The sequence below is a fragment of the Pygocentrus nattereri genome, chromosome 11 (genome assembly GCF_015220715.1).
Source record: "Pygocentrus nattereri isolate fPygNat1 chromosome 11, fPygNat1.pri, whole genome shotgun sequence".
NCBI classification, from domain to species: domain Eukaryota; kingdom Metazoa; phylum Chordata; class Actinopteri; order Characiformes; family Serrasalmidae; genus Pygocentrus; species Pygocentrus nattereri.
In genome coordinates, this window is record NC_051221.1 from 29587351 (window position 1) to 29601536 (window position 14186).

At 38.0% G+C, this 14186-nt stretch overlaps 1 protein-coding gene across 3 annotated transcripts in view; it reads left to right on the forward strand.

Moving 5' to 3' along the window:
* Nucleotides 1-14186, forward strand: part of LOC108428407 (A disintegrin and metalloproteinase with thrombospondin motifs 20) — a 93577-nt gene that overhangs the window by 13242 nt on the left and 66149 nt on the right. For 2 of the 3 annotated variants that reach the window (XM_017699384.2, XM_037543077.1), the window contains exons 4-7: nt 8307-8560; nt 9605-9688; nt 9974-10098; nt 11337-11377. In XM_017699384.2, the coding sequence (XP_017554873.1) occupies nt 8307-8560; nt 9605-9688; nt 9974-10098; nt 11337-11377 (504 nt within the window). Of the gene's footprint in view, nt 1-8306; nt 8561-9604; nt 9689-9973; nt 10099-11336; nt 11378-14186 lie in introns of those variants that run through there. The other variant, XM_037543078.1, reaches the window with a different exon arrangement.

Below are 14186 nucleotides of genomic sequence, written 5' to 3' on the forward strand. Positions count from 1 at the left end.
TGCTACATCCTTGCCTGGCTACTGTATTTTTCATTACATCGTTATGAACTGTTAAGAAGCTAATTCTTTTTAAAGGTGAAGGACTTTATACATTTTCCCCATATAAACATGTCTATTATAATTTGGCCTCTAATCTTCTCTCTCCATGGCGTGCTAATGAAACATGCAGGTGGTTATCTGTTTCCTCTAGCTAGCATGCTAATCTCTTTGTTACAACCAAGGGGAAGATTGTCCAAGGCATGAGGGCTGCATGAGATAGGGGTAAATTCTTTTGAATGTGTGGCATGTTTTTGGAGGAGCATGTTATGTTCATATGAAGTTAATGAAGAGCTTGAGGCTTCTCATACTCAACACACAGAACAAGTATGCAAACATTAACTGCTGCATTAAGGAGAAAGCCAAGAGTTACATCATTTTAATTACTATATTTCATTTTTACAGATATAAGTAGTAGTAAGGTGTTAGTTTGTAGCCTGCTGCTAATTGAATGTCTTACAGCTATGTGCTCTCACATATGCCTAGGCTGAGTCCTCTTATTGACTGCTGTCTGTGTTGTAGCATCTCTGATTGAAAGTACTCCAGGACCAGGGTTGGAAACCACTGACCTAGAGGAAGCACTGCACTGGACATTGCACATCATACACCACTTGCATTTCATGCCTTGCCATTGTGCCCAGAGCTCAATCAAATTTGATTTTCACAGCATTTAACATTGACCTTTGAAAGTGCAGCTAATTATGCAAATGTATTGTTGTGGTTGCATTGCCTCTTTCTGTTTGCTGAGGAGAAGGCCCATCCAGTAATGTCAGTGAAAGGGGAAACACTGGGTAATATATACAGTCACTGAGCACTTGATTAGGAATACTTGTTCACATACACATTCATGCAGTTATCTAATCAGCCAGTTATGTGGCAACTGTGCCATGCATAAAATCATGCAGATACAGACCAGCAGCTTTAAGTAGTATTCACATAAACCATAAGAATCTGGAAAGAATATGATCTCAGTTACTTCAACTATGGCATGCTTGTTGGTTTCAGACAGGCTGGTTTGAGTATTTCTGTAACTGCTCAACACAACTGTCTCTATAGTTTACTCAGAATGGTGCAATAAAGAAAAACATCCAATGATGTGCATTTGTGTGGAAATGCCTTGTTCCTGAGAGACGTCAGTGGAGAATCGCCAGACTGATTTGAGCTGACAGAAGGGCTACAGTAGCTCTAATAACTACTCTTTAAAATGTGGTGAAAAGCAGAAAGGCATATCAGAGTGCACAGCATGTCAAACCTTGAGGCAGGTGGGCTACAGTAGCAGAAGGGCATGTCAGGTCAGCTAGGAACAGAAAGCCGAGGCTGCAGTGGGCACAGGCTCACCAAAACTGGACAGTTGAAGACTGGAAAAACATAGCCTGGTCTGATTAATCTTGATATCTCTTGAGACACACAGATGGTAAGGTCAGAAGTTGGCACCAACAGCAGCCCTACCCAGTATTGGGGTATTGTTCATAATAAAGTGCTTAGTGAGTGTATGTCACCTGGTCTGATTACTGTTGCTTTTACTGTAGTCTAATGATTGTATATTTTAGATTTTGTAACTGTTAATTTTAGTATTTTTTTTGTCTTTTTGTGCTGTGCTTTCAGATTATATTACCGAAACAGTGCTATTTACTTGAATAATGAATGCTGCTATTTATTGTCATTTACTGTTATTACTGTTGTAATAATGCATGTTTCTTGCATAACAGGAACATTTTGGGTCTTATTTGATACGAATCCAGTTTTTATATATTTGGCTAATCACACAGGCCTCCTAGCTCAGTCAGGAGTGACAACTTCAATAGAGACTGCAGGGCCTTGACCTCAATTCGCACTCCCTCTGGTTCACTTTCAGTCGACTTTCTGTGGGAAACCTTGGCTAGAAGCACTTGGGGGGGGGGTAGCTGCCTTCAGTGGGTTAGTTTCCATGGAAAAATGCCCTTTTACATTTTCTAGCCACTGGACTGAGTCAGCCTGTTGCAGAGTGTTCCCGAATGCTTTCAAGTGAGAAAAAGCAAGCACTCATTTGATGGTGACCTCATCCTCTCCTTTTGTTTTGGGGTCACTTGCTGGTTTGCCTGAGAGGATGTGACTATTTGGGCCCAGGCTATTCTTCTGCGGGGGCAGGGCTGTTAGTGCACTGTGCGGGTGGGAGATATCTTTTGATGCTGTTCTAGCTTTCTCCTTCGCTGAAACCCTATTATTATAGAAGTTAAAAAGAAAATAGTTTTTAAAATGAACAAAAATCAACAGGTACTACAGCTGCTTTCTGTTAATCTTCCAACTCATTGACATTCTTTGTGTGGTTCTGTGATTTTACAGGGAAATTGTTCCTAATTCAGACATTGCAGAAATCCTGATAATTATTGAGCTATTTGAGTGTAATGTCCGAACCTCAAGGGCTTCAGTGGGTCTATTTTGAGACCCTGTCATCTAGATGACATCACAGTGAAAACACTGATCCCAGTGTTTGTTTGCTGAAAGTTAAAAGGATTTTTTGGTTCTCTGGGCTGTTGAGTAATTTAAGAGCACATTACTTGAAGAATGGAATATTTTTAATGTTTTAATCTTGGAAATTTTTAGGTATCTTTGAGGCAACTACTGCAGTGCATGCCTTAATGAATGTGCAGTGGCTTTTAAAAGGGGTCATCTCCCCTCGTCTGATTCTGCGTTAAGTATTTTTGTAAATTTAACAGTGTGTTTGCACTAAGGCAGTCATGGTCAGATAGCTTTTTTTATTGCTGAAATACCTATGCCAGCACAGAGGCAGACCTTGTGATTTCACAGTGTTGTGGTGGTGGAAGATGGGGTTCCAAATTCCTGTGACAAATTCCATGTCTATTTTCTCCTGTCCATCTTTGTCTGCTGTCTGAGCATTTTGGACTGATATAAACAATGTCATTGTGACAGGTGCAGTCTGCATAGTCAAACTTGACAGGTCTGGCCAGTGAGGTGCCCATATTTGTAACTTATTTGATAAAAGTGTCCCCGTATTGTGTGTAGGGGATATGGCGCTTCAGTGGGAATCTTAACCATGAAGTTTACCTGCACACAATTAGAAAGTACATGATTAAGAGTGTTGTGGTCACTGACATTATAATTTTGAGTGTCACATTTTACAAAAATAAAAGCTGTTAAAGAAAGGTCTACTGACATCAGCCATACTGTTCCAGACTACTCTCTTTTTTCTCATGTGACATCACATTCCATCCATTTCAGTCTGTGTCATAGTTTATTTTTAATAGTTTTAGTAATAATTTAATGATAACAGTCTAATAATATTTGACAATGATGATATGATATTTGTCTCAGTGTTAAACAGTGATGTGTCTTCTATGACTCTTGTAGTACTCTATAATAAGCAGTATTTATTTTATTACATTACTGTATTAAGAATTCCTTCCGCCCGATGACTGCTGGGATAGGCTCCAGCACCCCCCCCCCCGCGACCCTGACGGAGAAGCGGCTTGGAAAATGGATGGATGGATGGATGGATGTATTAAGAATTTTTGGATTTTAAATATAGCAGTACTGGGTAGATGGTTATACATGTACAGTAACCAAATAATTAAAAGTATGCTGTTGCTGTCTTTTCAAATGTTAAATTGGCATCATTATTTTATAGTTTTATTTTTTTAAATAATTTTCAATTATATAGTCTTTCCTTAATTATTTGCATTTTATATTAGCGTATAATTTGTTTTTTTCTGAGTTTAATCTTTTTTTTTTGTTTATGCACCAATAGGCTTTCTGCCCAATTTTGATGTGCTCTGTGCAATGACAGTAAAAAATCTTGAAGCTTGAATCCTGAATTTTAAGCATTTAACAAACATTCAGGTAACATGTATGTTTCAGTTTTATGGTGGATCTTTCAGTAAACATTTCATCTTAAAGCTTTTGAATATGACTGGATTAATTTCTTAGTCTGTCAAGTTTATTGTTTAATAAAACTGAGTTCTAATATAGGATTGTGTTTTAGCTGCACTCTTTGTGGGTGTTTATCTGCTCTCATCTGCTCTGAGGAGATGCTGTGTAATGTGATCAGAGTGTGGCAGTGTAGTGGGTCCTTGTGAAAGCAGACCTAATCTAAAAAATCTCTGATGAAACTGTAACTTGTTTGACTATGTCTTAAAAGCTCCATGATAATGTTATCATGTGTATTTAACATCACGGTAGTGCGAATGACCAAACGCCGGCACTTATTTATTGATAAATTTGAGGCACCAGTTGATGAATGATTCGTATCTTCAGATTGCACATTGCTTTGAGGTATGATGAGGGTTAATGCCAAATTGTGTCTGTGTGTTCGTATGTTTGTGTAGAGTTCTCTGCTGCCTGTTCTCCCATATCTTTTTCCTCTTTTGTGGGCTTTAGTTCAGATTCCTTTGCCTGTTCACAGCATATTCACTTCAGTATTTTTCTCTGGCTAGTCATATATTGTACTTAATTTCAAGTCTATGGCTTTTCCTCTCAACGTTTACTCTGTCAACTTAAAATTTCTAAACTTTTATAGGTTCCATTATTAAAAGGGCTTGATTTGAAGATCCTTGTATTATTGACACCACTAGTGATGTATTTGCCATGATTTTTAAAGGAGACTAGGACTAAAATTGCTGGACATATTACATTGCTAGCTGCTCAAGGCAGAAACACTCTCATCTGAGAGCAGATTGACTTACCAAGATCCTTTATTTCCAGCTGAGTTACAGCACTATGACCTCAGAATTTAAAATATTTGAAAGTTGTATGAATGTGGATCAAGCACTTTTGATGGGGTTAAGGTTGGTCAAGTCAAGTCAAAGTTTATTTATATAGCGTTTTTTACAAGCGTTGTCACAAATGGGTACAAGCCCCCATGAGTAAGCCAGTCGCGACAGCGGCAATGAAAAAATCCCTAAGAACAAAAGAAAGAAACCTTGAGAGGAGCCAAGACTCAAAAGGGGAACCCATCCTCCTCTGGTCGACACCAGAAAGCAAAACAATAACATAAGAGCAATATGAACAGAATAAGCTTTTACCATTAATATAAAATATTACAATAGAGAAAATGAACTTAAACAGGCTGTCAAAGGTATCTGGATTAAACAGTGCTAACTGATGACTACCGTAGAAGACCTTTCAGAGTAACAATGACATCTGTGAAAATCTGTCAGTCTTACCAGTGTAACAGTAACTACTGTTAGAAGTCTATCACAGAGAACTGTGAACATCGTTGAGCAGTGTTAGAAGTCTGTAGTGATTTTAGATGAAGCAATGTCTACGGTTGGTAACTAGTTTCCTCCAAGTCTTTTAATGAATGTGAAAGAGTTTTATTTTCATGTACAGAGATCTTGCACTCTGTTACTTATTTGCTTGGATTTTTATTGTACAATTAGAAGGAAACCTGGCTAATGTGAGTGGCTGTTCAGGCACTTTGTACTGAGAATATTCTGTTACCCCTTAAAAGTCTCTATTGCGCTGTTTTGCCTCTATGTCTGATCTAATCTCTCTCTCTCTCTCTCTCTCTCTCTCTCTCTCTCTCTGTCTCTCTCTCTCTCTCTCTGTCTCTCTCTCTGTCTCTTGCTGTCGCTCACCTCCCTCAGTATTCTTTTCATCTGCACTTTCAAGTAAAACTCTTGGCATACTACGTAAAGAAGCTCAACATGGAAATACCAACTCTTCTCTCTTCACAGCTGAAAGAACAACATTCTCTGTGGAGTAGATATTTTGTGTCTCTGTTTGATTAAGTGCATAGAAGTGTTGTAAGCACACTTCAGAAAACAAGACATCATGTCTAAAATCAGGAGGTTGTTACAGTGTTTATACTGCCTGTGGTCATTACTGTTTAACCCTGATTTTCAACTCTGCTTTTGCCAGACTTGACCACTAACCAGGCACATCATCTAGTATAATTTTATTTGTACACTACAGTTGCATTATTCTAGTGGTTTTATTAGTACATCCCTACTACCTAAAATGTCTTAAATATATGTTTTATCTTGAGAGCTGTTATACTTTTTAAAACCTGCCACAAGATCTTAGTCTAATGGTCCAGATTGCAACTGTCTGCTTTTAGATTCTCTCTTGTTGTTGTTTTCATAATGACATAACAATGCATGTGGCAATATATCAGAATACACTGCAGTGAAAATGGCTCTGAGCTGTTCATTTTGTCAAGGGCTTACAAAGAAAGTCCACATTGCTTCCATAGCACACACACAATATGGCAAGTTGTTGTGTCATTTATTCTTGTTCCTTTGCATGGGTAAAACAAATTTGCTTGAACTATGCACAAAAAAGTAGAAGCTGCATTTAAACATTAGCTAGCTACTACAAAGTGGACAGTAGCCGTGCTACTTAACTGGTTGGTAAATGGGTCATGAGCAAGTGACAACAACTCAACTAGCTAATTTGTTGATGATTTGAGGTCAGCTGGTTTATGAGTAAACATTTACTATCCATTTTCCTTATTGAATTAATCACCTTTTTGCAGCCATTATCTGACTAACTCACAGAGGTGCTTTTGATTGCAAATGGCTTTGTTCGTTTCTAGACATACACTGTAAATAACAAAATGTCTTGCCGTGCACACATTGGGTTGGAGAATGAGTGTTGCGTTCTGTGAAATGACAGGTGTACCACATATTGGCCAGAGTTGTTCTTTGTCTGTCAGCTTGGAGAAAACATTCTGTGAATTGATGTATATTGTTCCTTTTCTTTCATTAGGGCATTTCTACATGTCATAGATAGCAATTTATGAAACATAATTTGGTTTCGTTTGGCTTGAAGTGTTTGTCAGGATAATTTAACAATTGACTAATTCTGGAATGAGTATTTTAACCGAGGTTTCATAAGACACTGAAGTGGAAACATGAGGACATCAGGATATGGCCAAGCTGACACTAGATAAACATGCCTTGTCGTCTTTTCAGCTTGCCCTCAGGGTATTTTCCCTTCTCTTTCTCTCTTGCTGTCATTACTAAAGAATCCACCATGTTCTATTGTCCACGTGCTGCTGTTGAGGAAGGATAAGAAGAAAGAGGAGAGGGAGAGAATGTGCAACAAAAGGCAATAAAAGAGCCTGCCCAGTTTTCAGTGTTAACATCTCGCTGTCATGACTTCTAAGCTGACATTCAATGTGCTTTGTGAGTAATAATGTTATAGAGTTAATAAAAATTGTTATTGCTTAATGTTTTTTTAAAGATCTTTTGTTTTGAGAGGAGGTGAATGCAAAGTGTAAAGTAGGTCTGAATGGAGTTCACTGTTGTACCACAGTAAAACGATGAAGTTTGCATGTCAAGAAATGACGTGGTTGAAAGTGAACAGTAAGAAAGAAACAATTCATTTTGGATGTTTGTTGTAATTGCTTAAATCCCCAGTCAAGATTTCATTTTCATGTTAATGTCAACCTAGTTAAAATACTGTATTTCGTGTACTGCACACAAAAACAAGTATTCAAACACTTTTATTGTGGTTATTTGATGTATTTACGGTGTATATACACATTTGAAATTTATACAGATGTGAATCCCACTGAAAATTTATGGAGGATTTTGAAACTGCATGTCCTGCAGAAGGGCCCTTAAAACCTTGGGGAACTGAAGATGGTTTGTCAAGATTATGTCAACAAAGCTTTAAAAAGCATTGCAAAAAGTATTTCTTACCAAATATGTATCAGAGCTGTAAATGACAGCTTTGTAACAAAGCACTAATATTAATTTATAGTGTTGTCAAGCTCATAACAATAGAAAACCCCCTTTGATGCTGTATGGAACCATTAAAAAAAAAGAACCACATGCAACACACTCCCCATCAATCTGAAGAACCTTTTCACCATGCAAAGATCCATTTAAGAATGCAGATTGGTTTTTCAGTGTTCTTGGTTCTGTACAGAACCATTGTCTTTATTAAGGAACCCTTGAAGAACCATCTTTTTTAGGACTGTACACTATCTGCTATGCTTTGCTGCAGAATTGCAGCTGATGACAGCACTAAATGAACATTTCAAGGGATCCCACTGGTTTTGTGTGGCTAATTTGAAACAATAATAATAATTAATAATAATAATAATAATAATAATAATAATTATTATTAATAATAATAATAATAATAATAATAATAATAATTTGAAATACCAGTAAAACACATCCAAACCTCATCAATGAAAATAATATGTTACAACTAGAAATGAACTTTGACTGAAAAATAAAAACATAGAATAAAATAGAAATAGGTTTCAGAAAGAATCCGTTCTCACAATATCGTCCTGGTTTTTTCATCTTTTTTCACAGATCATGCAAAAAAACACTTCCATTTCCATAGTAGTGGAAGCCTTCTAGAAGAGCTCAATTCAACTTGGCAATCAATGGATGATCATGTACCAAGGATGCACCAGTCAAACTCGAAAAGTCATTCTAGTGGCAGCCGCAGAAAACGGTTCCTGTCGTATCCACGTTTTGTGGAACTGATGGTTACAGCAGATGCCAAGATGGTGCGACACCACGGACGCAACCTTGAGCACTACATTCTAACAATCATGTCAGTAGTAAGTACAATATTTTTCAAAACTTCTTCTTTTGCTTTTTTCTTTGTAGGATGCATCAGTGCTAGCCTTTTCATTATTGACATGACTTGGAAAGTGATAGCACATTGCTTGCAGTAGAAAGTTTTATTACATACTATAACCTAAGAATAGTTCAACCATTTTTGTGTGTAGATTCTCTCATATTCTCCAATTGTCTAGTTTACATGAATAGATCTCCTGCTTTTGTGCTTCAGTATGATTATGGGCTTTGGTTTTGCTTGGTGGGTGGCGCGGGGGGCAGCGCTGATGCCTCACAGCAAGAAGAGCCTGGGTTCAATTCCCCGGCCGGGTGACCAGGGTCCTTTCTGTGTGGAGTTTGCATGTTCTCCCCATGTCTCTGTGGGTTTTCTCTAACAGTCCAAAGACATGCATTCAGGCCAATTGGACATGCTAAATTGCCCCTAGCTGTGAGTGAATGTGTGACTGGCGACCTGTCCATGGTGTATCCTGCCTTCCGCCTGATGACAGCTGGGATAGGCTCCCGCACCCCTCTTGAGGGAGAAGTGGCTTAGAAGATGTGTATGTGTGTGTGTGGGGGGGGGTTTGCTTGGTTAGCATTATTGTGTGTGACTATCTGCATACAGCATGGTAAAATGATTTTGTAGGAGTACACAAGGCTCATGTTTGGGGGGGGTGGTAGATTGTTATAGTAACTTTGAAGACAGCTGATACCTTGCAGTACCTATTGCTGCATGTTACTGCAAAGTCCAGCCTTTATTAGAAGCCCAGGGGGGCAGTCAAATCAGGTAGGCATTGCTCTTGTGCCATGTCTATCCAAGTTATGGGGGGTTTTGAGGGCCTGTAATGTCATACTGGTGTGTTTTCTGCAGTTCCAGCCTGAGGCTCTGGAACTACCCTAATCAAACAGAAGTTTTCAGTAGGGCCTAAAACTGATATACTGATTCTCAGTGAGTGTCTTCCTTCCTGCCTCTTTTCTGCAGTCTCTAGTTAAACATGGTTCAGCATTGGTTTACCTTTTCCATCTCTGTGTGCCTTCTATTTCAGGTGGCTGCAGTCTACAAAGACCCTAGTGTGGGAAACCTGATCAATATTATGATCGTCAAATTGATTGTTATTCACAATGAGCAGGTTTGTGCTATCTGATAGGTTTTAGCTATATATAGAGCTATATATTAAGGATTTTATTAATGAAATCATCAAACACCAATGTGATTATTGCAACACTCTGATCTCTTCAGATCTTGTTTTCTCCATGGACTCTGCATCTAACAATGACATGTTTTTGTCTCAATTATTCGATTAGTGAATACATACTCAGAGTCTGTATATGTACATTTATTACTGGTTGTTTTTCAATAATGAATCCTTTTTGGAATAAGGCATTCAATTAAATGCTTTTTCTTCACATTTTAGGAAGGGCCACATGTGAATTTCTATGCTGCTACAACGCTTCATAACTTCTGTCTATGGCAACAGAGTCAGAATGTTCAGGATGACAGTCATCCCTCCCATCATGACACTGCACTGCTCATCACAAGGTGCCTGTATCTGTACTTAGTATTCAACTTTCATCTATGATGTTGCTGGATTAGTGTAATTTGTGTGTGATTTGACTTGCTGATTCACATGGGACAAAGAATCTGTAATTTCCTCTAACTATCCCAAATAGCCCGGATCTACACATCATTACATGGACATTCATATCAGCATTATGTGACAGACACTTCTAAACAGTCACAGCATGTTTCGTGGCTAAATGGCAAATATAGTGGCAAAACAAAAACAAAACACGACGCTGCACAAGAAAGGAGACTTCACATCTCATTTCAGTGTGGTTTGACACACAATATCGTCAGCAATTCAGAATCATTGTGCAAAATCAAAGCATACAGGAGGGAATGTACAGGGAATTGTTGGGGATTACAGTCAGTAGTCTGGTCATGAACTTGAGGAATAAATTTGGTCAATCAAGTTCTGTTTAAATCTGTTTAGCTGTTGTCTTCAGGTCGCAAAACAAAACAATCAAAAAAGGAAGGTGCTTTTTTTTACTTGGTTTTGTTGTTATATTACTGTGAGGTCGATTTGAACAGAACTACTGTTAATGAAGGGGCACTGTTTCTGAATTATACAAGGTAATTCACTCTTATTACTAAGCAGACTTTAAAAACTATGGACATGTCCAATTCGTACTGGACTAAAATCATGGATCTTGACAGCATCACTCCAGGTAAAACTAATCCAGCTCAATATGACTTACTCGCTGAACTCAGAGCTACCCAAGTAATAGTAGTCCTGTTCTGATTAGCCAGTCAAATCACACACAAATTACATTACCTGACCTCCACTGGTAAAACTGATCCCACTCAAATAGGGCTAAAGAGGGTAATTTCCTCTGGAATTATTACTTAGCAGGCATTGCTGGTTCTTACTGAATTAAAATTACAGATCGCGTTAATAATCACTCAGATTACAGCACCTCTCCAGGCAAAACTAATCCATCTTGAATGTGGCTGTTGTTGTTATTTTACTAAGTTACTTATTATTTTGCAACTGTTTGTAATACTGACCATATGGTCTGCCTTTTTATAACATACATGAATTAATATTTAGTTTGAGCAAGTTAATGTTTCATTGGACCTTAAAGTAATACAAGGTGAATGGCTTTCAATGGAGCTGTAACAGTACATTTCAGTCAAGTCTATTTCTTCATGTTGCAAAATGTAGTTTATTGTTTTTTTATATTCTACTTATTCTACATGTCTGTGTTTTCATACAGGGAGGATATCTGTCGAGCAAAAGACAAGTGTGACACATTAGGTAAAGGCTCTCTCTCGCTGTCTTCTGCTAACATCAGGGTCCATAATAATGAAGATTTAAAAAATGATCAGAACTCCTAATTTAAGCGGTATGATAAATGATTAAGAGGCCAAAGTGTAGGAGTTATTTTTTTGAGTCAGTTACTCTTTGGAACACAGAGAATCTGACTCAAAAAGTATGTTACTCTGAGATGTTTGAGACACTGGTCTTCAGTAGTCTTGCAGCACTTATCATCTCTCTTGGTATCATGAAATCTGGTAGAAGATTGTGAAAATAAGTCACTTTACTTTGGGTGTCACTTCAGTCACTTCTCTTAGGGAGTTTTCTGTTGGAATAGAATGTGGCTGAAAATTGAAGGAAGCCGGCATCTAATGTTTTTTACCAATGGGCACGTAAGAAATCCTATAAGCTCCAGTTATTTCTGGGTCAGTGCTCTCTGGTTGACCCCTTGAGCCTGTGTGTGTGTGTGTGTGTGTGTGTGTGTGTGTGTGTGTGTGTGTGTGTGTGTTGTCATCAAAAAAGACAAATTGTGTTAAACTTAAGGTACACTTACTTTATAGCTATACCTAATAGGTTGTGTTAGCCTTTATTTGCTTTGGTAATGTGGTTTTTAACAAGGGGTCGGGTATTGTCTGGATGTTTTTACTATACATTTATTAATTAATCATGAATGCTGTTTATGCAAACATTTAAAGTAAAGTTAAAATGCGTTTAACTTCTTGGCTAGAACTGGACTTCGGTTCATTTGCTGCAAGACAAAATGCTACCCACTGGGTTTTGAGTCATTTGCTTGGGTCTGTACAGTTAAGATGCTTCAGTACGTTTCAGATTGCATCATTAGTAAAGACAAGTAAACAATTTCCAGTGGTTGCCATACACAGTAGAATAGAACAAAATGCAGACAGTCAGGCACCTGTGGCCATACATGCCTATGGTATCATGTTTTACAGATTACAGATTTATACAAACAGCTTTTTTTCTCTTTGTACCTTCCTCATACCATTACTTTTCAGTTTCTCTGTCAGAAAGACTTTGCTCCAGAGCTCTGCAGACCTTTTTCTGTATTTTTTATTAAACTCTATCAAGGTCTTCTGATGCTGATACTGTTCTTTATGTCTTGTGGTGCACTACATGAGCGAGACATGATCTCATAACAAAAATGTCTGCGGATGGCCATGTGAAAATTTGGGTTAAATTAGAGTAGGAAAGTAGACTTACTATGATGGGGACAAACTGAGTGTGACCTGTTTAAACCATTCCAGTACAGTGAAGGCAAAGCTCAAAGTAGAGAAAAGCAGCTATGCTGCACTCGTCAACATTGTCCAAAAGGCACTAAGTATTTTTGACAATGTGTTGTAAATTGGCCACATAAAACTATCCATCCATCCATTTTCCAAGCCGCTTCTCCGTCAGGGTCGCGGGGGGGTGCTGGAGCCTATCCCAGCAGTCATCGGGCGGAAGGCTGGATACACCCTGGACAGGTCGCCAGTCCACATAAAACAGTTAAAAAAATTAACATTACATCTTGCAAGACGAAAACAGTTCCATTAGCTAACAGTAGTGTTTTGCTGTCTGTCTTATCTTGCTTGTTTTATTGATCGTACTCTAAATGTTGCAGATGTCTAAATATGTGTCAGTTACGACCACTAGCAGTGATCACCAACTCTGCCCCTGGAGATCTATCTTTCTGCAGACTTTAGTTCCATCCTGATCTGATCTGTTTAATTTATTGTCTTCAGAATCCTTGATTATCTGAGTAAGGAGTACTGGACTTGGGTTGGAGCTGGGTTTTACAGGAGGGTAGATTTTAAAGAGCAGAGTGGGTGATCATTATAATAAAGGAATTTGGGGCTGGGTTTAAGATGGGACATACCCTTGTTTACAGCTGATTTTGCTGCCTGTTCAGTATTGAAAGTGCAATAGGTTTGCGTCTGTTCCTGTGAGGCTAGTGGTCAACCCTCTGAGATCATGCTACATGCTACTCGTGTTGAAGAATGCAGTCTTGCTTCTTAACAGTGTCAAAACCAGAGTATCTTAAGTGGAGTCAAGCATCAGCAATTTCCTGTTTCCACTTAAAGTAATCTGTAATCACACTTCTGCTCTGCTACAGGTTTTCTATACATTATTCAGGATTCAGATGTTTTTTTAATTTATTGAATTTAAAGTTAAACAACTGACTGATTAATAGTGTTTTACAAATGTATCATGCAATTGCGTTATTGACCATGAACACATGTAAAACTTCCAGGATGTATTATTCTTAGGATGTTATTGGGCACTGATGAGATTACTGACGTTCAGACTTTCTGAAAAGATGCTCCTCACACCAAGCAAAATCAAATTGCTCTGCTTCTACTTTGCACCACTCAAATACTGTGTACAACACAGTTGATTTTGACACATCTACTGATTTGGCTTTGTCTCTGATTTACCCTGATTTTCAGCCTCAGGATTGCTCGCTTTACTGACATGGATGTGTCTTTGGTCCTTAGGTTGAGAAACAACAGTAACCTGTAAGACTGTAGATGCAAATTTAGCTTCCTTGTATATAAAGAATGAAATGACACACAGCTAGCCAAGACACGTCTTAGCAGTCAGTTGTTCATCTTACTTTTACTTTTTTACCATGGATACCAAGATATTACTTTTTGACTGCTTTTTGATTATGTTGTTTGCGTTGTATAGAAACAATTTTGTTGCTGTGCATTTTCATGTTTAAACCACAGGTACCTTCATTTAGGTAGTCATTTTTTAAGCTACAGTATATACATCCACAGTTATGGTAAATTATCTACAAATGTGAAGCTAA